This window comes from Hemitrygon akajei, chromosome 18, assembly GCF_048418815.1.
Source record: "Hemitrygon akajei chromosome 18, sHemAka1.3, whole genome shotgun sequence".
In the NCBI taxonomy this organism is placed as follows: Eukaryota; Metazoa; Chordata; class Chondrichthyes; order Myliobatiformes; family Dasyatidae; genus Hemitrygon; species Hemitrygon akajei.
In genome coordinates this window covers 43,630,784-43,656,849 of record NC_133141.1, presented here as the reverse complement: position 1 = coordinate 43,656,849, position 26,066 = coordinate 43,630,784, and the positions used below count along the sequence as shown (strand labels likewise).

General features: G+C 38.4%; 1 protein-coding gene across 1 annotated transcript; it reads left to right on the top strand.

Annotated features, from left to right (window-relative positions):
* The first annotated feature begins 743 nt into the window (after positions 1-743).
* aarsd1 (alanyl-tRNA synthetase domain containing 1) lies at positions 744-25,229 on the top strand. Its single transcript, XM_073071534.1, has 12 exons — positions 744-886; positions 5,071-5,199; positions 6,714-6,873; positions 8,691-8,748; positions 11,671-11,827; positions 15,519-15,632; positions 17,136-17,266; positions 18,101-18,167; positions 19,541-19,632; positions 21,814-21,868; positions 23,783-23,877; positions 24,757-25,229. The coding sequence occupies exons 1-12, from the start codon at positions 848-850 to the stop codon at positions 24,893-24,895; spliced, it is 1,236 nt and encodes a 411-aa protein (XP_072927635.1). The 5' UTR covers positions 744-847; the 3' UTR covers positions 24,896-25,229.
* Positions 25,230-26,066: the final 837 nt, after the last annotated feature.

The following is a 26,066-nucleotide window of genomic DNA, read 5'->3' as shown; positions in this document are numbered from 1 at the left end:
AATCTCCTGCCTTCTCCCCATATTCCTTCATACCCTGACTAATTAAGAATCTATTAACCTCTGCCTTATATATACCCAATGACTTGGCTTCCACAGCTGCCTGTGGCAACGAATTCCACAGTTTCATCACACTCTAGCTAAAGGAATTCCTCCTTATCTCCAGTCTAAATTGACATCCCTCTATTCTGAGGCTGTGTCTTCTGTAAATAACACAAACAAAGCAATAAAGGTCAAGATCATTTCCAGGTCCTTCTAGCTATGAGACAGAACTAATAACTGCTGAGACACTATCCCTCAGATTTTTAGTGGCTAAATATTTTAAAATTATTTATATCTCCAAGAAGGCAAAACAATATTTTTAGAGATTGGCATTACATCGGGATTGTCATGATAGCTGCATTTTTGAAAATACTTTTTCTTCAAACGTGGCTGTGTAGATTTTTTTGCTGGAAACTAACTGAGCTAAATAGGTAGCGATAATAAACAGAAGAGCAAAATTTAAAATATATTTTACCAATAAGAAAAATATATAAATATTCAGTAATTAATTGCAAACATTAAGCAATTCTTGGATAACGTATTCCCAAAAATCGTTTATGATATTACATTTGTTATAATAATTTACGGGTTTTTCAGTTTATACTTTCATGTTCGCAAACATGAAGCAATTGCTGCCGCTTTGGAATATCAAAACGAATGATGCAATCCGAAGCTGGAACGCGCGATAAAGTCTGTCCCTCGCATCGACCCGTATCTGGATTTGCGCATGTTCAGAATGGATGTTGAAGTGGAGTGTCCGTATTAAATTTTTTTTAAGCTTTCAGAGGTAGTTGTACGGCTTGGCGCAATGGTGTTTCAGTGTCAGAAACAATCCTACTTGAAGGAGGTACGGATAAACCAGGGAGGTTAAGTAAACAGAGACATATGAGATTGCAGATGCTGGAATCCGGAGCAGCGAACAATCTAGAAGGATTCAGTGGGTCGAACAGCATCTATGGGGGCAAAGGTGGCCGACAGTTTAATCCTGATGAGGGTTCTCGACTCGAAACTTGAACCTCCACAGTTGCTTCTGGGCCTTCTGAGTTCCCCCAGCAGTGATTTTTTTTGTTTATTGTAAGTTAATGACTAGAAACTGTCAGAGAGGAAATACGAGTCTGGAGGGAGTTCCACAGGGAGGAGGGGAAGGATGGGGTGGAAGAGGATTCAGGGTCGGGAAGGGGCAAGGGTAAGAGCAAAGGGGGAAAAATGAGGGCTTAAGAGTAGATGTGGAAGTACGAATGTGTGGTTATATTTTAAGATATATGGGTAGAAGAGATTCATAGTTTGGTGGTAGGAAGTAAGTGGTTGTTTTTGTGACTGGAAATCAGTTACCGGTGAGGTTAATTGGGGCTCTTTAATCTTTTATGAATAAATTGGACAGATGTAGGGGGATTATAAAAAGATTTGCATATGATGTAAAATTGTCCCTGTCGTGGAGAGTGAGGAGTAAAGCATTAGACTGCAGGAAGGCAGAATTTTAATTGGGCAGAAATGTGACAAATGAAATTTAATCCAGGGACATGTAAAGCAATGGATGCCATGTGATCTTATTTATCCATGCTCAAAATTAAACTTGTTTTCAATGATTCAGTCACAGCATCACTTTCACCATGTACCTATTCTAAATCAATTGGACTGGCCCTACATATTTCTGTCAGGAAATCACTGATTATTAGTCTTATGTTGAAACTCCTGCTAATTTCTTGATTCCTTTCTTGTTTAAGAGTACCAATTTCAAAAGATCTGAATAAAAGCAAATGCAGTGGATTCTGGTTAAAAGGCTAATAGGTTAATTGGAGCAGCTGCTTATTTGGGACAACTCTTAAATTAGAATCAGGTTTAATATCACCAGCATAAGTCATGAAGTCTGTTTCCATCGTTTATTTGGCATGCTATTTAATTGGGACAGGAGACTTGCCAAACAGTTTCTAACTACCGGGTAGTGTCAGATGGTTGCACTTGAATGGCACTTAGACACTACACTGTACTTAAGAGTAAACCATTTTTAAATAGTGCAAATTGTGTGAGCTTGTGTTGAAAAAGCAGTGATTTTTGTTGCTGATAGTTGGCTAGAAATGAGCAGTAAGACAAATCAGAACTGTTTTGCTCACTGCAGTTTCAAGCATTCAGGCTTGGAGATGCCTGAAACAGCTGGGAGTGAAAATGAAATGATTTTACCTCTTCAAGTTAGAAACTACGAAGAATTTGAAGGTATCGACAGTCACCTTGAATGTTACAATTAAAATAAAGATTTGGATAATGCAATCATTGATAGCATTGTATGAAGGCAGTACACGATCTTTTCTAGGTGTCTGTGCCGATTTTGTTTATTTGCAGACAGTCAAAAGAATGCAGCAGTGTACACTGGATGAATTCCTTTGCCGATACCGTAACTATTAGGATTGAATACACAGTTTTATTGTAGTAGTGTTGATAGTGTTCTAATTTGTTCTGCATTTCATTGTAGTACATAGTTTGTTACTTGGTTAAATGGTAGTTTGTTGTTTTTTTTTAAGACCTTTTTAACTATTTCCATGAAACTAATTGAGACAGCCGCTTAACTGGGCCAAAGTATACTGGTCCCGATGTGCCCTAATTAACTAGAATCCACTGTTTTAGCAAATCTATTACTATCTATAGAGGGAAAGTTATTGTGCTTCCAGTAAAGGCCTATATAAGTAGAAGTGTCTGTCAGAAAGACATCCCATTGAGCAAAAAGTTAATGAGTAATATCAAAGGGAAAACATTGCAGTAATTGGAGTCATACTTTGTACAAAGGAAAATGATTAGTTGTTGGAGGTCAGTCATTCCAGTGTCTGAATATCTTGAGGCAGTGTCTTTAGAATAGTCTTTAACTGCTTCACCAATGAATAGCATTCAGTTATAAAGTCAGAGGGGAGGGTGTTTGCATAATGTTCAATTTAATTTGCAACTCTAGCAAATTAAACCATCCATATCTACAGGCAACAGGATGCTCAGATGAGGAATGATAAAGTGGCACTTATGCTAGAGACATGCTCTGGCAGTGACCTTATCTGACAAGATAGGGTTTAACCACCTGTTCAATGACATTACTGGCAAGAGCCTGTTTACGTACTCTACACTTACCCAACTGAGTGTAGTTCCATTAACAGTTAAAGCATCCAGGATGAAGCAGTTCACTTGACTGGCACCCCATCAACAAGCCTAAACAACTGCAATGTGTACCATCTACAAAGTGCATTGCTGTTATTTGCTCATGACGCTGACAACACCTTCCAAAAACCAAGGACAAGAACAGCAAACATGGGAACAGACCCACCTGCATAATTCCCTCCAAGTTGCACGTCATTCTGATTAGGAAATATATCATCAGTCCTTCATCATTGTTAGGTCTAACTAAATACAGTCAGTCGAGAAGTTTCACCAAATCCAATCATGCTCAAATACTGGAAAATTAATACGTGACAAAAATCATACGTGGGTTATTGCACAACGACAGAACAAACACTGTGTGCCACAGCATCAGTTTAGAAGGCAAATGAGATTACCGTTGTTTGAAAATTCCTCAACATGTTATTTGGGTCAAGTCGGTCTACTTGAGAAGCCAATACCAGGGTTGGGTTATACTGGAGTGGAAAAGCTACCATTCAATTGGCCCCATTCAAGCAGTTGTGAAATAGAGAATAATTAATCTGCTGCAGAGAAACAAATGCTGGTAACATGTTTATCCACTGCATGTTAAGGGTGTTTTTTTTTAGTAGACATCTCTCTGTTCTGCATTTATTTAAAAAGTTCTGTAGTTTAATCATAGTTTTTCTTAAAGGTAAAGGAAAAAAATTCAGATACAAAATGTGTAAATATGCCAATGGTGTTTGAAGAGTCCTTTTTCCTGCAGGATTCAATTTGTGCCAAGTGCAACCTCCCACATGTGAGATGTGCTTAAATCCACAAACTGTTGTTTTCCCCACTTTGTGTAATGTTGATCACATCACAAATGGGCAGAGCCCATAGGCTGTGGGCTAATCCCAACTTTTCTGCCATTCCTGGGGTTTCTCAGGAGAGGTAACGTTTATTTTTCTGATTTAAACAAAAGGGAAAGATTTTTGTTCAAGTCCTTAAAAATCTTTCAATAACAGCCATCACACTCATCCTTTCCTTCAGCTCAGAACTGCTCCAGAATTAACACTGCTCATACCTCCCTTCCTGCTCCAAATGGTTCATGCAGACTTCACACGCACTGACAGTACAATGTCATTCTAGGACCTTTTCCTAAAGCTCCTCCGTGGAGCTATTTTTTGGAATTACATTTTTAAATCAGGACCTAAAAGTGAATTGGAGACAGGGTGGGTGAAACTGGCTGCCATTGCTCATAAAACTTGCATCATACAAGCAACTGAGTCTTATTTTCCCTTAATTTGTGGAACTTTCACTATCAGTGGTAATACGAGATCTAGAGCCTTTATTGCTTCTTATACTATTACTGCTGTGACGGTTAGAGTGATTTGCATGTATGTGCAGCCACAAGGCAAGCTGTTGGAGTATACTTGAGGGTTTCATCACAGTGGGACCAGTTTATGTATTATATATCTATTTTCTCACAGATCCTTTACTAGTTTGCCAAAATGCTCTCCAATCTTACTATTTGCCTGCAAAATGCTGGAGGAACTCAGCAGGCCAGGCAGCACCTATGGAGGCGAATAAACAGTCGACTTTTTGGGCTAAGAACTTTCATCAGGTCCAAAATGTCGAATGTTTATTCACTTTCATTGTTGCTGCCTGACTTGAGTTCCTCCAGCATCTTGTGTGTGTTACTCTGGATTTCCAGCATCTGTGCAATCTCATGTCCTTATCATATGTCTAATTAATTTGACTGGATGTTTTTTTTACAAATAGAGAAGTAATTTTAACATTTTTCATATTTCAAGTTTTTGTAGCAGATCATTATTTTCATTTTTATTCTTATCAATAGTGTTAATATATTTGCATACTGCTGTAATGCCCCAGTTTCCTTTCTTTCTTCTCTTGTTTACACATTGCCTTTCATTCCAGTTTGAGACTACTGTGGAATCATGTACGCCAGCAGAGTTGAACACGATACTTAATGGGAAAAAGGAAACACTGAAAGGTTTCAACGTGATCCTCGAGGACACATTGCTATTTCCAGAGGGAGGTGGGCAGGTCAGAATGGTTTGTTACTCATAGAGTTAAACTGTGTATTTGATTTTGCATTGATTCATGTGAACAATTAAAGGAAAATGATCATGTAATTTTGATGCTTAGTGATTTGTCTTTGGTTACTATACTAAATACATGCAAGCTAATTGTATTTAACATAGCCCCATGTTCGTCTTCAAGCTACGTACCATTCTGACTTGGAAATATATCGCCAATCCTTCACTGTCATGGGTCGCTAGAGTAGCATAGAGGTTAGCACGACACTGTTACACCTCAGGGCGGCAGAGTTCAATTCTGGTGTCCTCTGAAAGAAGTTTGTACGACCTTCCTATAAGCGTTTGGGTTTCCTCTGGGTGTTCCTGTTTATTCTCACAGTCAAAAGATGTACCGGTTAGTAGGTTAATTGGTCACTGTAGATTATCCTGTGATTAGGCTAGGATTAAATAGGTGTGCTGTTGGGCTGGAAGGGCCTGTTCCATGCTGTATCTCTAGATAAATAAACAAAAATTGAGTCTAAATCTTTTAGCTCCCTGCACAGCAACATTGTGGGAGTAACTTTATCAGAAGGACTGCAATCATTCACAAAGTTAGTTTATCACCACCTGGACAATGGCAATTACAGATGAGCAATAAATGTTAGGGCTGAGCTCCTGTATATTTATGAAACAAGACTACAGTATCTCATGACCTGGTCTAACCAAGTGGGTTTTGAACTTGCCCATTTGGGGGAAATTCCTCTCTAACCTTTATCATGGTTTGAAACTTGTTTTGAACAATATGTTTGTTCATGATGTGAAAATTACTGTTGAGTCAAATGAGTGAATAAAAGTACGGTAGTCTTTGCTTAGAGAGAGGTACAAACTCATTTCGAAGTGTGCAGTACAATAATCTCAAGATTAGGTGATAACAGAATTTTCGATGAATGCTGATACTTTGCTTTAACACATTATAAATCTATACTTATTGAATTTCATTCAATACAGATTTTGTTTTTAAAGTTTTGTTTTTAATTTTAGTCATTAGTAAAATACTTAGATATATTGTCAGACCAACCTTTGCTTTGGAGATGCTGCAAGGTTCAAAGAGTCAGCACCACTTTGAATGTAATCCACTCAGATTAGTATATCCAGTAGTAATTGAAGTCTTAACATAGTGTGATTAAAGTTAAGTGGTTAGAAATTTAACCTGCTCTGCAACAAATATACCAGTTGAATTAGGAGTGATTTGTAAGCTGAATGTGGATGAATTTTAATTCATGGAATAAACTAAAGGCAGAACTAACAATGGAAAAGCTTTCGTGATCCAAATGATCTATGGATAACATGAACCAAACTTTCCTTCACATTAATACCATGTGCAGCAGTTAGCAAGATAGAATTTCATCATTGTATTAAGTCCATTTATAAATTAGCCTGATAAATTTTATTTGTTCTTCAAATATTGAAAATACTTCAAATATGGGTGGATTTGGATCTGTGAAAGTCCTTTTCTAAGCTCCTATCATCTATTCCTTATAGCCAGATGATCGTGGGTTCATTAATGATATCCCTGTGTTAAGAGTGACACGACAAGGAGCTAAGGCTATTCACTTTGTGCAGTCACCCTTGGAGCCATTGTCTAAGGTTCAGCTGAAAGTTAACTGGGAAAGACGATTCGACCATATGCAGCAACATTCAGGTACGTAGTTTATCCTTCCCATTCATTTTCAAAACTTTTAGCATTTTTCTGAAATAAACCATTACATTTGTTGTTTCTGTGTATATCCCCAACAATAGAGATGGCATTTAAATTTAAAAAAAGCCATTTTTCACTAACTTGTCATAATCTGACAAGGAATGAATTTTCAATATAGCTGATGCCATTTTCCATATTTTGATTGCTTACTAATTAATAATATTTCAGTAGGATTTCTGTTTAGTCTTCAATTCAGTTCATTTGTAGGTGTTTAACAATTCCATATTTTCTGGTGAAGGAGCCTTATATTTCAAGGAAGAGATTTATAGCCTGATATGTTATATTGGAAACACAGCCCTGCTGCCTGAGAGACACAAGTGCAGAAAAAGTTCTGCTCAGATCATATATTTGGAAAAGGTAGTGTGTATTATGGTGGTTGTCTTTAAAAAAAAGCTGAACAACCTGAGAAACTAATTGCTTCATGATTCTGGCTAGATTCCAGTTGAACAACTCTAGTCATGCTGAGTCCTGTGAGCACTCGTATTTCAAAAATGGCTTCTCAGGAGTTCAGTATATTAACCATTTTATTTCTAGTCCCCATTCCCATTCTGCCATGTTGGTCCATGGCCACCTTTACAGTCCTAATGAAGCCACTCTCAGGTTGGAGAAGCAACACTTCGTACTCCATTTGGGTAGCCTCCAACCTGATGGCATGAATGTAGATTTCTTCAACTTCTGTTAATTTCTCCTCCCTCCCTCTCCTCCCTTTTTCTATTCCCCATTCCCCACTTCTCCTCACCTGCCAATCACCTCCCTCTGGTGACCACCTTACTTCCCTTTCTCCCATGGTCCACTGTCTTCTCCTATCAGATTCCTCCTTCTTCAGCCTCTTCCACCTATCACCTCCCAACTTCTCACATCATCTCATCCCCGCCCACCCGCCTTCCACCACTCCCAGTTTCACCTATCATCTACACCTTGTACTTCTTCCTCTCCTCCTCCCACCTTATTCTGGCTTCTCCCCCTTCTTTTCCAGTCCTGATGAAGAATCTTGGCCCAAAACATCAACTGTTTATTCATAGAAGCTGCCTGCCCTGTTGAGTTCCTCCAGCACTTTGTGTTGTTCCAGTATAGCATTGCTAGTTTAAGGGAACTCCAAAAGGGAATGTGCCAGCCTTCTTTTGAGACCCAATTTTCCAGGCCTACCCTGACCCTTATTTCCTCATTCTGTTTGCTTGTCTCTGATCAAGGCACAGGAGGCTGCAGAGCTTGGTCAAAAGATAAACTGCTGGAGGAATTCAGCAAGTTGAGCAGCATCTGTAAAGGGAAAGGAACTATTGCCACCTTGTGTCAAGAACCTGGTCCTGAAGCAGGGTCTGAACCCAAATGTCGAATTTCTTTCCACAAGTGCTGCTTGACCTGCTGAATTCCTCAAGCAAATTGTTTTTCTTCCGTTCCCTCAAGTATGATTGTGAGGGCTGTTAGGGATCTATCTGGGAATCGTGGCTTTGGCCCCAATTTAATCACTCAGTCTTTTTTTAATAGATTAGAGTTTTCTGAAATATTTGAAATCACAGGTTCAGGAGGAGGTTCTGGGAACTTTAGCAGATTTGTAATGGAGGTCTTATGCAGGTTGATCGCACCTGCATCTTGAAGGCTTCTCACTAAAGTTTTTAGAACTTATTTCTCAAGTAACAGTACTTAACTTTTGATTACTGAGCAAATGTGACATTTAATGTTTTATCTTAACTTTGTCACTTTACTAAATTATGATTAACAAATATCTATAATTATGCATCTTTTATTGGATTTCGTTTCAGGGCAACATTTAATTTCAGCCATAGCAGAGTCAATGTTTGGTTTCAATACAACCTCATGGTAAGCACAAACTGATAAACGCTAATTGTTCCTGATCTCTTCTAATTTCTTCCTCTCATTTATATGGCTTATCATTTAATATATCTTTATTTGAGACTGGCATGAAGAAAACCCACTCAGTTTTTATCAAAATACTGCCAGTGTCTGAATCTATGCTAGCCACCCTTCTCGTGTCATTTGTTGCTCCCCTATTTTGAGGAATTGCTTTGTTCCTTCAGCTTCATTTGAGTAAAATCAAGCCATGTGACTAATAATTCCGGCTTTAATTCCTCAGAAGAAGTTGATACAGATCCCTTTTTAAAGATACAATTTAAATTCTGAGAAAGCACCCTGAGTTCCATTGGCATGGTGGTAATTTTTCTGTTCTTCAATCTTGGCTATGAATTGTCCCTGTAGTGTTCTCGTGTAGTGTGTTGAAACTCTGACTAAGCACCAAGTTAAACCGGAGTCAATGAAGACAGGATCGCAGTAAGATTAACCGTTCACTGTTCGCTCTTCCACATTAACGTATGGTGAAAGCTGTTGATAAAATAATACAAAATATATACAGTTTCCTTCTTGGCATCACATTTGCATCATAAATACTTGTAAAAGTAAAACTACAACAAACTATATTACATTAAAGTCTCATTAAAGTACAACATACAGTCAGAATCTGCCTACGCCATCAACAGCTTTAGATAGACTCCAATACAAACTTTCCAGCAATGCTTTCAAAGCACAAGAAAATAAACCTCATCAACTGTCACTCATCAATCATTTAACAGAATCAGCGTTAACATTGTTACTTCAACATATCGATTGTCGTATGAACTTATGGCGTTGCTTCTATGATGTTTCTTAGTTTCTTCCTGCACACGCAAGCCCCCACCTTCCCGATCCTCCAAAACTGGAACTGCCCACAAGACGCGGCGAAACTGGGTGTGACGTCATCACATGCCGTGAAACATCACAGATAATGAATTTACCTTCAACAACTGCAACGTAGTTATCAACCTTTAACTTTAACTAGAAAATAGTTACAAATGAATTATTTAAAGTGAAAATGTAATAAAGCTAAATAAATGCCTTAAGGGCACACAGTCCCTGTAGTTTTACTATTAATAATAAATGAGATACTCATTAATAATTTCACTAGGTAATTTAGAAGAAACTTGCTAGTGTGGTTAAAATATTCAACGCATTACTACAAGTTTTGTTGAAATAAGAAGAATAAATGGATTTAAGGGGAAGATGGATAAACAAATGAGGAGGGATATGTAGGTGGCTTAGATAAAGCAGTATTGAGGGTGGGCCATACACGTCTGGCAGGGACTGATGGTCTGTATGGCCCGTGCCGCCTTTGCATTCTGTTTAAATCTATCTCTATTTTTGTTCAGTGACAGACTTTCCTAAACCTGATTAATACCATTCTTCATTTATAGATTTTGAGGTCTTTTCTCCTGAGGTAAATACTATTAATCATTGGGGCTTCTGTTTGTTACCTAGAGTCCTAAGGACTGAAGCATTCTAAATGCGTAACGAACCTGTATTTTTAAAGTTTACTTTTCTTGCCTAAATGATGGGTAATGTTGTGGTTTGTGGGATATCCAGACAAATCTATTGTATTTTCCAGTCGTCATCCCATACCAGCTATCTTTATAAGGCGGCTGGTATAAGGGTTTAGGAAACAAACCTATATTTTGAATTAAAACTAAAATGTTGGAAATACTGCAAAGGCCAAGCATCTTTATGGATGGAGAAATGGTTACTGATTCACATTGAAGACCCTTCTTCAGAACTGGAAAAATGATGCAACATGTTAGTTTTAAGATGCATAAAAGAGTGGGGGAGGGAGTGATTTTATTTTAAAAGAAGAGAATGTCTCTGAAACTGTGAGGTAAGGATTACTTAAGTAATCCTGGTGTTTACAGAACCATCTGGTTAATAGTTAATGAGGAGGGCAATGTAGTACAACAGGGACAGGTTGGTAGGGGACTTTTGCCTTGCAAAGGAAGTGTTGAGTGTAAGGCCCATCCTCTTGCGTGCTTTATCAATGCTTTGAAACTTTGACACCACTCTTCGCTGGAAGGGCCTTTGGTTCCCACACTCATCTCGTTAACTAACTCACTATCCTGGTCCAAATATATTGATGCAGTTTCGAAGAGGGCACGCCAGCGGTTTTACTTCATTAGGAGGCTGAGGAGACTTGGTAAGTTACCAAAGACTCTAGCAAATTTCTACAAATGTACCATGGCGAGCATTCTGACTGGTTGCATCACTGTGTGATATTGAGGCTCCAATGCATAGGATTGGAAAACGCTTCTGAGAGTTGTAGACTCAGCCAGCTCCATCATGGGCACAACCCTCCCCACCATTGAGGACACCTTCAAATGACTCAAAAAAGCAGCATCCGTCATGAAGCACCCTCTATCCTGGACAAGCTCTCTTCACATTACCTGAAGATACACATGCAATGTTTTAGAAATAGCCCCTCTGCTATCGGATTTCTGAATGGTCCATGAGCACTACCTCGCTATTTAACTCTCTTTTTGCAGTTTTTTAAAATTGTAACTTACAGTTTTTTTTGTCTTGCATTATGCTGCTGCCAAAAAAAATACATTTCACAACATATTTCAGTGATTATAAACCTGATTTGGATTCTGATTCTAAAAGGAGGAAAATAATAATGAGAAACCCAAAGACTGGGGTGAATAAAACTCTGGAAAAATCTCTGTCTGATGCTTTCAGGCGGATGTTTGGACAATGTATTTGCTTTATGAATCTGCTTGCCTTTTCTGTGATGCTGCTTCTCCCTCAGTTGAGAATTGGTCCAGGTTCCTTCAATTTATATATAATTGGTTGACAGAATTCTCCTGTGCAAACAGCATTCTCCATTGCAGGAAAATGTGAGGAAACAATTCTGTAATCTTTGTTTTGCAGGGAGCTGGGTCAACAGCGCTGTTTCATTGAACTGGACACGCCTTCTATGACGGATGAGCAGGTTCAAGCTTTGGAGAAGACAGTAAATGAGAAAATAAGAGAGCACATTCCTGTCAATGTACGAGTCATACCTGTGGATGATCCTGAAATAAAACAGGTAAATGATTGAGAGTTCTGTTTTCATTGTTTCTTGCTTGCTTTCCCTATGCCATGTCCAGTTCAATCCTTGCTGTTACGCAGGCTCCTAATTGCAGTTTTAATTCCATGTCTGCTTAGATCTTGGGTAAGTGATATTCTTCACCTACAGTACCTTTTGGAAGAGTAGGGATGTCTATAATTTTGTGCTTGCTGAGTCAATTTCAGGACAGACCTTAAGGTAATATACACCATGTTAAATTTCTGTGCGACAGATACATAATTTTTTAAATTTCTTCTACTGCACTAAAGTTTGCAGAAGCATAGCAATATATTAAAATAAACAACGTATCATTTAGGTGAATTGCTTACTGAGCGTGTTTGTATGGTAAGAGAATTGGGCATGTGTGAGAGGAAAAAGTTACAGGAAGGAAAGTGGGAGAATGGGATTGGTAAGACTGGTCCAAGTGCTGGTATAGACTTGATGGGCCAAATTGTGTCCTGTAGTTGCAGATGAATTTTGATTTTGAATAGGATTTACGTACAGTCAGAAAAAACATGATTTGGGATAGCATGACTGTGTAGGGCACATCATGTCTTATAAACTTGATTGAGTTTGTGAAGAGGTAATAAAGGTGATTGAGGAGTGTAAGAAGTAGATATTTACATATATGGATTTTAGCGAGTCATTTGACAACTTCCCTCAAGGTAGGCTGGTCAGGAAGGTGAAGATGTATGGGTTCCACAGTATTGGCTTCCTTATAGAGGACAGAAGGTAGTAGTGGAAGGCCATTATTCTGGCTGGAAGTCCGTGACCAGTGGTGTTCCACAGGGATTGGCGCTGTTACCTCTGTTTTGATGTATATAAATGACTTGGATAAAGAATGTAGATAAGTGGGTGAGTAGGTTTGCAGACAATGCAAAGATTGATGGAGTTGTGAATGGGGTAGAGGGCTGTCAAAGGATTTAGCAGTATATTGTTATGAACCCCGTAACTGGGTCACTTACCAGCAAAGATAGAGAGGTCCGTTGAAGTCTGATGGTACTATTTTTAACAGTATTTATTAGTAAAAATGCACAAAAATAATATCAATGCAAACATACAGATAATATACGTCATCAATACTAAATCTAAAAGTGCGGGTATAATAATAATAAGAAATAGCTCTATCGTTGTCTAGGGGATAATGTATTGTCCGATGGAAAAATAAAAGTCACTCAGTTCATGCAGGCTGCAGCCTTTTGTTGGAGAGAGAGAGATTTTTAGAAACTTGCCGGCTTTCCTTTATCCAATCTTGATCCGTATTCGTCCTTTGGCGAGGCCGTTCCATGGAGGACTTGACATCCGGGCAAGGATGGGCACACACACACAAGTCCCCACCGGTCTCATACGTTTCTCCTGGTGTGTCTACAGGGGTTGTTCCCCAGACCCTCTTTTATCCTTACTCACGGGGTCTCAGATGTCAATCAGTTTGGGATGATGCAATCCCTCAACCAGCCCACTCTGGTCATCCCCTGAGGACTTCAATGAATAGTACAGTACTCAATACACAATTCCGTCTCCAAGAGACAATAGCCGTTATCCGTGGCTTTGTCTTGCTGAGGCCAGGACACATTCCAAAACCTTGAGGATTCTCTCTCATTTCCTGGGTCCCAGACCCGAATTAATAGCGATCTTGCGATTCTCAAGAAGGAGGGGGCTACTTTGTACCCTTCGGCCCCTCAGAGTTGTGGCACATTCGTAACAATATATATCAATTACAGATATGAGTGGAGGGATGGCAGATGGGAGTTCAATTTGAGCAAGTGAGGTAGTACACTTTGGAAGGTCTAATGTAAGGGGAAAGTACTTTGGGTTTAAGTTGTCACACAAGTAGATAGTGTAATAAGAAGGCATGTGTTGTGCTTACCTTCATTAGTTGAGGCATAGAGTACTAGAGTCGGGAAGTCATGTTGCAGCTGTATAAAACTTTGGTTAGGCTGCATCTAGAGTATTCTGTGCAAATCTGGTTGTCCCATTGTAGGAAGGATGTGGAGGCTTTGGAAGGGGTACAAAAGAGTGCTGCCTGGATTAGAAGAGGGTATGAGCTTGGACAAACTTTGTTTGTTTTCTCTGGAATTTCAGTGTATGAGGGAAGACTCACAACTTGTGACCATTTTAAATGACTGCTAGGAATTATAGCTGGAATACTACAATTTATATCTTAAAATGTATTGACAAGCAAACTTTATTTTAAATGTAAGTTTATAGTTATTCTCAGGAGCCTATTCCTTCAGTAGGCCAAGCCAAGGGTTACTCTCACTCTTATGTTTGAGTGCACCTGACGTGAGGAATCGTACAAAAATGTGATCCTGAACTCTGTTTGAACTTTGCAAAAAGGAGAAATTGTTGATGACCTGGAATGAAAACCCTTATTTTCTCTTTCCTTGCCAAGTCTATCAGTTTTTGTGCTACACCCAAGTATTGTTCTCAATTACTGCATTCAGTCAGAATTATAATCTATCCACGTCTTGGAAATTGCACCTGTGGTCTTTCATGGTATATGGCTTGATGTTACACTAGAAGAATATCAGGTGGGTAATAACTAAGGGCCCTCTGTCAGTAGCACACTGAGGCTATATAAGGTACTGATTTAGAAGTGTTGTGTGAACAAGGAGGACACCAAGTTAGTTTATTATTGAGGGCACACCCATGTTACCAAAGTCTGCCATTGGAGTACAATGGTGGACACTAACTCAATGCACCATGCCACTTGATAGCAGTGGAAATTCACAACTTTTTGAGTTCAAGTAGTTACTAAAAGGGAAATTCATTAATGTAAAACAGAATGCGCAAAGAAAACTTGTCAAAAATATACAGATATAATGATTGCAGTATATGTATGACAGGCCTGTAAGGCAGGCCACAGATTGATGTGGGTGTTTCTTTCCACTACCCTCACTCCAATCATATAGTCAAACACATTGAGGAAGTGCATGTTGGTGTCTGTATTTATAATCTTTTAAAAAAATCCTTTAAAAGCAGACAAATTTAAATTCCTCAGGTAACATTTTAAGCTTTGGGGGTCCAATTCCATAAAACCATGGCACAGCATCAACTCCTTCAGGATTGTATCCCAGTGGTTGAGTCATTGTAGATTGGTTGCATTTCTAATGTTAGTTTATATTTCTCCTGTAAGATGAGGTGTTGTGCTGCCGAGCCTCTTGCCACTTGTGGTTGTCTGGCTGCAAGGTCTGGTTGCTGAATTAATGGCTTGTGAACAAATTCTAATGAAGTGCTTCGTTAATTGGTTGTGCCTGGAAGGGTATTTAGTAGCAATTTGTTACATCAAGACTGGAATGCCATATTCCTTGCAAATGTTAGCCAATAGCATTTATATTGTATTGGTGCAGATCAACTAAGATAATGCTGAATGGCGGTCAGGCTTGTTGGACCAGATGTCCTACTCCTATTATTTTCTGTTTAAGTATGACTTTCACTTCCAGTAAGTTGAATAATGTTCTGTTTTGTAAAATGTACAGAAACACTTTTTCAATGGAAAGCAGCTGAGCAGTTGTCATGCTCATCTCGAGAGTGAGCGTTTTACTTCTGAAACTAGAGTTTAAGTCCTGTAGTGTCAATGTGCAATGTATTAACGATCTGTCATGGTCAAAATGTTTACAGAGCACTTCAGTTTTTAAAAAAATTTCTGTTAATAATGTTTGCTTTCCAGGCTAGTCAGGGTCTACCAGATGATCATGTGGGTCCGGTGCGAATTATTGATATTGTAGGAATTGATGAAAATATGTGTTGTGGAACACATGTATCAAATCTCAGTCACCTACAGGTGAGTAAAAGATTTTAATTTGTTTATAGTAAATGTTGGAGTTATGATGGAGTTAATTTATTGCTTGAAAGCAGAGAACTCATGAACATGGTTCAGGTGCTTTGAAGTAGTTTTACACTGGGTAATGAAGTGCAATTTTCATCACATTAAGGTGCATGATTTCAACCCGTAAACAGCTTCTGTTGTGCTAGCTTACCAAGAGAAAGTTAATTTCAGCCGCAAGTTTTCAAGAGTCTTTAGTCTTCAGTCATAAAAATTTTGCCCCTCAACTGTTTGAAAGTACTGGGAATTAAGATCAGATCAATACTGATCCCACAGCATAAATGAGCAATTGTTCATTGGTGCTTTTCTGAAATTGTGATTGATTTTCTGTGTACACGGACACATTAAAATGTCAATGCTCAAGCTAAGTGGAAACCTCAATTAGATATATTCTTGGGTGTAAGGTTAAAACCTGACTTAATTTACACATGGGCCTGGTCTGGTTGGTCTGACTGTAGCCAGATTGTGTACAGTACATTTATTTTTCACTCGTATTGACAGCTATATGGTATGTTATTCATGCCATTTTAGCATAACCAAGTGAATTGAACAATTTATATGTAGTCTTTGATATTTTGTAGACTTACTTTTGCCGGATTGAGCTTTTTGTCAGGCTTCCTCTCTTATCATTTGTGACTGAATCTAATCTAATGCTATAATGCAGTGCCTTACTCCTCAATCACTGTTCCTCCAGAGTTAGTGACTCCGCTCAACTGATAACATCTACAGATCACATGAGTAGATAGATAGATAGATAGATACTTTATTCATCCCCATGGGGAAATTCAACTTTTTTCCAATGTCCCATACACTTGTTGTAGCAAAACTAATTACATACAATACTTAACTCAGTAAAAAAATATGATATGCATCTAAATCACTATCTCAAAAAGCATTAATAATAGCTTTTAAAAAGTTCTTAAGTCCTGGCGGTAGAATTGTAAAGCCTAATGGCATTGGGGAGTATTGACCTCTTCATCCTGTCTGAGGAGCATTGCATCGATAATAACCTGTCGCTGAAACTGCTTCTCTGTCTCTGGATGGTGCTATGTAGAGGATGTTCAGAGTTATCCATAATTGACCGTAGCCTACTCAGCGCCCTTCGCTCAGCTACCGATGTTAAACCCTCCAGTACTTTGCCCACGACAGAGCCCGCCTTCCTTACCAGCTTATTAAGACGTGAGGCGTCCCTCTTCTTAATACTTCCTCCCCAACACGCCACCACAAAGAAGAGGGCGCTCTCCACAACTGACCTATAGAACATCTTCAGCATCTCACTACAGACATTGAATGACGCCAACCTTCTTAGGAAGTACAGTCGACTCTGTGCCTTCCTGCACAGTATTTGTTTTTCAAAAACAAAATACTGCAGAAAATGCTTAGCTAGCCAGACAGAATTAATGCTATTGTTGTTGATCCTATTATAATCAAACTTTAATTTTGTGTTGGTTCATTATTCAGGCTATTAAAATTTTGGGGATAGAAAAAGGTAAGAAGAAAAAAATAAATTTGCTTTTCCTGGTCGGGAACAGAGTGCTAAAGTATGCAGAGAAAAGTTTGACAGTGGAAAAGGCATTGACATCGCTTCTCAAGTAAGTGGAATATTCTTTATTCTTCCCAGTAGGTCACAATGTAAAATAAATTTACATTGACTTTTGCACTTTACAGGTCTATTTCTGTATATACTCATTTTTTAAAACTGTATCATTGTAAAAATACCAATCATATGTAGTAATTTTAAGCCATTTTGTATTTGGTTGTCAGCTTATGGACTGGCAATATTATAATGGGATTTGAATATATGATTTCAGCTTATAGTTAATCAGTAAAAACTGATTAAAAGGCAGAACATCTTTGATTTTGTTGAGAATGAGAAATCTGAGTAAATAGCTTTTGCTGTACTAGGCAGGTTTTCAGGAGAATGATCTCGAGCTATAATCTTTTGTGATTACTTTCTGATGGCATATGACTCTTTACTGCAGCACAACTTTTCCTGAAGTTGTGTTAGAAGTACCTTTCTCACTTTATGTTGTTATGATATTAGAGAACTTTAAATTTACAACAGAAACAAAACCTTAAAGCTGCAGCAGCAGCACTCTAATTTCTTTGAGTGTTTTCTGGGCTGTAGCTCCTTTCAAAGGTGACTGTTAAAGCCATACGTCAAGAACTGCTGGAATGAGAACAACAAATCTCTAGATTCAGGAACAGGCTTCTAGCCCATAAATCAAAAGCTTCTTAAATTATAATTGTTTAGGAATTGTGTTGAAAGGGAGAAACCTATTTCAGTCATTGTGTACCATTTCAGTATCATATGAAAGTATAAAAAGTACAAGTTAGGCTGTTCAAAATGTGTGATATTTATTGTGTGTAAAATTACTACAGAGTACTGGCTGTTTGATGTGAATTATTTTCACATAACTTTGCAGAAATGGACCAGGGCAACACGTTGAAGCTGTGGACAGACTGCAAAAATCAGTTAAATTGCTTCAAAAGGTATTGCAGAAACTTCAGTCTGATTGCGTATGTTTCCAATTCAGGACTTTAGTTTGCCGTTATGTATCCAAAAAGCAAAATGAAATAATGAGAAAATTTTCGAAGATCTTTGGGGGGTGCGGGGGGTAGAGTTTTGTGTCGGAAGTTTTTTTAGCTGTAGTGCCGTCTCAGAAAATTATATTATTTTTTATTTAGTTTTATCATTTTTGAATTGTAGGAATAGTTTGTTTAGAATGTGATCATATATAATCCACTTCCAAAATAAATTGAAGAGTAGCAATGCTATTATTTCACAGTGTTTAAACCGTATAAAATAAATGGGACTAATACCATCTTATAAATAGAAAAAAAAGTTAATAGCAAAACACTTGATTAATATCGAAGTCATTTCTGGCCTAATCCTTGCATATTACAACATGATGTTGGTGGATTTGACAGAAAAGGACTTCAAGTGGACATTCTTTATATATCATCTGCAACTTTATAGATTTTTACCTCAATTGAGTGTTTTTAATTCGTTCTGACAGTATTGTGTTATATGAAATGGTAGGATTTATTGAAGAAGGAAAATAAAATACAAATTCTGTTGCTTAGGAAGAAGTAGAAACATTCTTTTGTCAAATCCTTGTACATTTTACCTCCAAGCTCCAAGGTAGTTCAGCTGAAAATTATATCCCATCTGCGTCCAGCTCTGAGTGCCACATGATTACATTGAACCTTTAGTTTTAATGTCAAACAATTAGTTCCAATGTACTTCCTGAATGGTTACTAAATTTATGCAATCATTTCCATTTTCATGTCCTATCGCAAACAATGTTAACTCATGAATTCCTTGTATTTGATATAATTTTTCTTCTTGGTGTCATATTAGCATGCCAATAGAGGGATTTGTATACAAATGTCAATTTGATTTTAGTTCATTTATTCAACATGAGTGTTGTCAAGATCAACAATTTTAGACATCCTCAATTGCTGTTGCGAAGGTAGTGATGAGCTGTGTTCTTGTTATTTTATTCCTTCTGGGGAAAGCACTCTACCTCCCATAGTGTTATGAATAGGGACTTCTAGTATTTAGATTCAGAAATCTTAAAATTTTACACAAATTTACATTTAATAAACAGGCTTATTCTGAGGCCTAATGCTACATGCTTCAGAAATCTGGGTTTGAAGATCTGCACAAGTGTTTTTACTAGTAGAAAACCTTTTAATATAATACCCTAATTCATACTTATAGATAAACCAGGTATTCTGTAACTGCCACCAGATACTAGACTCTGGCATGTACGTAACTATATTATATTAGTTTGAGCAATCTTGGGAAGAATTTAGCTCTCAGATAGAATATTCACAATGCCTTTTTTTTAAATCTGAAGAATAACTTGAGTCTGCTCAGGGATTTGGCTCTGTTGACTGCAAAGAACTTTAAAAGTGATCCAAACAAAGGCAAGATATTTGTTTTGCATAGGTGAGTAACTGGATATTCCGCCAATATTCTTAACATATGATAAAGATGATTGAGTTTTGGGCACAGCTCGTGCATTATTTCATTGAAAGCAGCAGCAGATAATTAAATATTATTGTTGCTGAGCACCTCTGCATCACTGATCTCTTTTATATCACCTGAAACTTAATGGGACCAGCTAAACACGCCCACAAGAATAGAGCAGAGACTAAATGTTCTGTGGCAAGTTATTCACTTCCAGTCTCCCCAGAGCCCTTTCATCATCTATATGGCACGAGTCAGGAATGTGGGGGAATACCCTGCATTTGTCTGCATGTGTGCAACTCCTACAATACTCAATAGGTTCAACACCACTTGGGACAAATTACCATTCCACCATACACCTTAAACATTCAGTATCTCCAGTAGAGTGTGGCTGTAGTGTGCACCACCTGCTGGACCCGCTGCAGAGATTCTACATGATGAATTCGATAACGTAGATGCACATAGATGATAGAAAAATGGAGGGAAGGGTTAGATTAATCTTAAGAGTAGGTTATAAGGTCAACACAACATCATAGGTCAAAGGGCCTCTGTACGGTGCTGTAGTATTCTTTGTTCTATATGACTCCTTGAGCAACTTCTCCTAAACATTATAGAGAGGGGGAAAGACAGCAGGAAATGGCAACATCCCCAGGTACAGATTCCTCTTCAAGTTGCTACATTAGTCTGATTGGTAGTTATATTACCTTTGCATTATTGGTGGTATTTATATTAGTACACGCAGTCCCTGGGTTACGAATAAGTTCCGTTCCAGAGTCTGTCTTTAAGTCACATTTGTACGTAAGTCGGAACAAGTACATTCGGTGTTATTTAGCGTCAGTCAAACGTTTGTCTTAGTATATAGTATATTTTACCTTTCTATGCATATAAAACACTTAAGAAATGTATCTATTCCAATAATTAAACCACTGCTTTGCTTCGTAATAATTGTAGCTTTCATCGAGGCAGGGCCTTTCACATGCTCCGTTATTCTCACTTTATCCTTTATAATTGATCTGCTCGTCGACTGACTGTAGCCTGACGCTTTTCCAATGACTGATGACGTTTCACCTCTTTCCAAAAGCTTTATTATTTCCACTTTATTTTTATTTTCATTCGTGATCACTTCCCATCAACAGAACAGAAACACTGCGGGCGGCAGGTCCCGACCTCCGCTGGCTCCCGAGGTCCGCTGGGTCCTAAGGACCACTGCACTGAATTCCCTGGGTCCTAAAGTCCACTGCACTGAGACAGGTTAAATGGGACAAGTGGGGGCTGTGCTGGGTTTGGGTATTTGGTCCTCCTCAATATTCCGCGTGGGAATTTAAACTGGAGGTGGCAGTGTTTTTTTTACGAGGTTGAGTTGCGAGCTTGACATCAACCCGTCGCGCTCGGGAGCGGTCTGTCACTGGATCGAACTCTGGAACCTCTGTTCTTGAGCCCGGCACTGATCTCACTGCGCCACCAGCCGACCGGAAAAGGTGGGGGGTGGGGGTCAGGGTGAATCTTGCTAAGAAAAATTTAAGCCAAATACAAAGTTACACACTCAACACAGTGTCAACGGCAATGACTTAAAATGGCGGAAGGCATTGCGATCCGACTTAAAATGGCGGACGGCGTTCTGAGGCTTGTAATTACGAGTAAGTCGGATGTTTGTAACTCGGGGAATACCTGTACACCATATTTCACAGCACTGTGGATACATCTTCATACAGACTGCAGCAGATAGTTTATTAGAGATGTTGGAAACAGTTATACAGCTACTAGGTGATCAAAGCAATCTTTCGTGCTGTTGTTTGAGGAAATCTGAGCTTGCCTGATTGGTTTGATATGAATAGAATCTTAAATATAGTTGAAGGGTGTGTAGAAATTGCAGTACGTTCAGAGCTTGGTTGGTTCGAAAAAGGGACTTGAGAAGAAAGGTTTCATGTGGAAGTTGGTGACTGTATGGAACGAACTGCCAGAAGACACTGTAAAGCTGCTGTTAGTGCAGACTGGACTGGCTACTGGGAGCACTCAAATTTAGACAACAGGGAAGTTTAGTAAATCATACTTGGCTAACATGTACTCTGTGGAGAAATCTATAATCATGTATTTCTACTGCTTGTTCATTACATTATCTATTATGAATTGGACTTCTGGAACTTGTGTATTTTATTTCAGGAAAGAAGGGGACAGTGAATTTATGAACATTATAGCAAATGAAATTGTCACTGAGGTAAGACAGGGAACCTTTAAAAGGCAGTGTAAAATAGAGATTACGAAACGTTATTTATCCTTCAGATTTGTATTGTTTTACTGTATGCTGGTTCTTAGTTTTTTTTTGACTTACTTTTGCCCATTCTTTCTTTATTTATATACTGCTAAAACTCTCATGTTCTGTTTGTGACCTCCAATTAGCGCAAACGGTGCATTACAGCGGCACTATTTTTGGCTAAGTCAACTTAAAATGCGCTAACTTACAGAATGCAGGCAAAGTTCAGGATTATATATTCGTATAAAATTGCTCACTTGCCAAAATCAACAGCCCCACTTTCACCTGAGAGCTGATGTCAGCCATGATGGAAACCGCGACGCGACACCACAACGCATGTGCACAGCCAGCCTCACGATGCTCACAGCAGCGACACCAACCGGAGCAAAGGGCCGGGGCAGCTCTATTTCAAGCTGTCACATTCTGCTGATCACCATCAGCATGTGCAGGATTGGGACAGATCTAACTGCCGCCCATCAATAAGAGATAATTAAATCTTATTGTAATGACGTACTTCGAGACACCCATCAAACCCTTTGCTGCAGTCAAAGGACAGCGGTGACTATATCACGTCCATTTAGGAGAGCACCAACCACATCATCAAGAATAATCAGCATCCTGGAGGCTTTGGTGTTACTGCTTCGTATCTTCTATCCAGCATTAAGGTTAAAAAAAAATGGTCAGCCTAATTATGCAGCGTGGAAAGAGAAGGGGGACATTATGGTCAAGAGATGATGCCAAACGTCGTTGGGAAGCGGCAAGGAGAGGGAGAGAACAAGAATCGGATGAGGCCAGGGCCGCACAACTCCAGGATCAGAGAGAAAGAACAAAAAAGATGAGAAGAAGAGACAGAGGAGGAGAAGCATGCACATCTCCAGAATAACAACACCAGGCATAGAAGGAGGAGAGAGGAAGAGACAAAGGAGCTGAGAAATGCACGTCTCCAGGATCAGAGACAAACAACAAACAGCAGAAGAGATGAAAAGATGGGGGATGAAAGAGCTGCATGCCTCCAGAATGACAAAAACAGGCACAGGAGGAGGAGAGAGGAAGGGACAAAGGAGCTGAGAAATGCAACTCTCCATGATCAGAGACGAAGGATGAGCAGAAGAGATGAAGAGTCGGCGGTTGAAAGGACTGCATGTCTCCAGATTGACCACAAGAGCGGCAGATCAACCAGAAATGATGCCATCAGAAGTGTCCTTCGTTAAATGAGGAGGAGCTATATTTGCCTTGCTATGCATCGTTCTTCTTTAATAAACTGAGGTTTTCTTCAATTTCTAAAGCAAAATGATGCCAATAGCATTCAGGAAAATTTAATGTTCCTTCTGTTCACATCAGACTGCCCTACCCTTCTGTCAAAGGGTGCCCCAATTGGTCACCCTGTTGTCTAGTGCCTTCTCAAATCCTTTGCTCTTTCTTATACACTCCTAAATGTGAGCCTCAGTGAATCAGCTATTCCAATACAAGCTGCTGCTGATTCAGTTCATTCTGACATGGCATACTTCTATTGGCGACAATGTTTAAGAATGGATTGAGTTTGAAAGTTTCAATTAGTGTATTATTTCACAATTCCAATAACAAAATTAATCAAAACTTGTAGGTATAAATTAACACAAAATTGGCAATGAAAAAGGCCACTGGAGTGGACAATAAAAACATGTCACACTAATGCAACCATTAGTGGAAATAAAAAAGAATTGTTGCATTAGTCTAATGGAACATTTCACCTATACCAAAGCTCAAAATGGAATTGATGCTGAATCCAAAAGCAGAACATCGTTTTATTTTCCACTGTTTGAAGGAAAGCACCTTCAGGTAGTTCAGAAATGTTAAGCATTTGAAATATTACTGATGTTTATTGTTTTTTATCTTTAGGTCATACTGCTGTTCTTAACAGTTGGAGATGAAAAAGGAGCAGGATTATTCCTTTTGGCAGGTCAAGTGGATGCTGTTGAAGCATTAGGAGCAAAGTAAGACATTATTGCTTGATTTCTTTATCTGTGTTGAGGTAACTTGCAAAATGGCTGTCTTATATATTTGGAGGGCTTATGCACCACTTTGATCATTTATATTATCGCTAATCATTCATCACTTGGTTTTATAAAAGAGAGAATGTTTTGTAGCATGGATATTTTGATGTTTGTGCCAGAGTTCCTGAATACTCAAATAATTCGCTCTGTAAGTACTAAAGTCAGTCATGTCATGTTAGTATTCCCTTCTATACAAAACAAATTTTTGCTTACTCATTATGTGCCCCAAAATTCTTCAGGGGAACTGTGCAATGACGTAAACATCACACATCTGGAGGATTTTTCCAGTTTTTGACCTCTTAACTGATAGAAGTTGTCAACATCTAATTTTTAAAAATAAAAACAAGATAATGAAAATGTTATTTCTGACTTCCCCCATTAAAAAAAAATGCTGTTTGAAGCTGATGTTTCAACGCCACATAAAATTAGCAAATAGTGATAAGAATTGTGGATGACAATTTCAGTGTCTTGTTTTGTTGCCCAGCAGAGACTTGGTTCTTCTTTTAAGAAATGGAAGATTGAAACTAATATATCATTCGTGTAAATATCTAAGGCTTGATGATGGTGGGAAGGCTGAAGTTTCTCTCAATTAAGTTAGGAATTAAGAGGGAGGGAATTAAATGGAGAGAAGGTGGGGAAGAATTGTTATCATAAACCAAATCTTCTATTCTTCACATAGTGAAAACAGGGTTTTATCACACTGCTTGGGGAAAGTACTTATTAGAAAAGAGCAATGGCATGGTTTCAGTAAATTTTTAAGGAGAGTATAATTTCCTGGCTGATTACTTAGTGGATGTTTTGATTTTTTTTCAAATGCAGAGTTGCTGGAATCCTTGATGGAAAAGGAGCTGGAAAACAGGGCCGTTACCAGGGGAAAGCAAACAAGATGAGCAAACGTCCAGAAGTGGAAGCCCTCCTGCAGCAATATGTGCTCATGAAAGGCAAAAAAGAGGAATGAATTTACGGAGGAGGTTGATGAAAATTTAAATGTTTGGCGTTTTAGTTTTATTTGAAAAATACTTCCTCTTTAAAGTTATACTTATTAATTTGTTATTACTGTATATTTACTCTCACATCCAACCTTGTAAGTTCAGTGTTAGCACCAAGTTGGTTCTAAAAGGAAGTGAGGTTACCTCAGGAAGCACTGTTTCTCCTTGGCACTAGACTCAGGCTGTATTTATTCTGTAACGGTGAGTCAGAATGAATGATGAAACTGTAATCACTCCATTCCTTACCAAAGTTTTGATTGTGATATCCAGTTTAATGATTAAAATGATTCTGTCATAAATGAAGGTGGGAGTTTTTCTCTTGTAAATGTGACCAAATTTTGTTCACCATTCCATATATTTCCAAAATATGCCCTATGAAAGAAAAATTGCTCTATTAGTTAGAGGGTAATTGCTTGTTTAATCCATCTGATTCACTCATCTGATTCAAGACCCACTTTTAGAGCTGACTCTTAGTTTATTTCAAAGAAGTAATTCAGTTCATAGGGAATGTATGGATGGATAATAAATCCCAGCATTCCCAATTACATTGACCATCTTTATGCCAATGGGAGGCTTTAACAGTTTTAAATATCCATGCTTCAGTTTTTTTTCCCCATCCATTTGCCTGTGATATTGCTGGAATGTCATTTTGAATCCAGCAATTATTTTTCTTTGGAATCAACATCACTGCTGCCAATAATACTATTTCTAAACATCTATGTTCTTGTTTACAACTAGGATCCATTTTAAAGTATGGATGCCAGTGACATCATTCATCAACTTTAGACTTAATGAGAAGTTAGGAAAGATTAACACAGAACAGGGAAAAAAGTGTCAGAATTCATTGGGGAGAGGAGAAGCTTGAGGACAGTGTAGCATTGCTGGTACTCAGTGTTAACATCTGTCCCTTGTATTGATTTTCATATTTTTCTCTTAATTTAGTATCTAAGCACACTTGAGTATTCTATTTAATTGTCCTTGCTGTGTGTGATATACTCTACACTTTTACCTATTTGTGAGATATGGCTGTCAGTGCAGCTTTAAATGTCCATCCTAACTGCTCTTGAGAAAATACTGCTAAACATTCCTTTACAGCAATTGAAAATCAACTTTATTTTCCAGTGCAAGGGAATTTAGTCT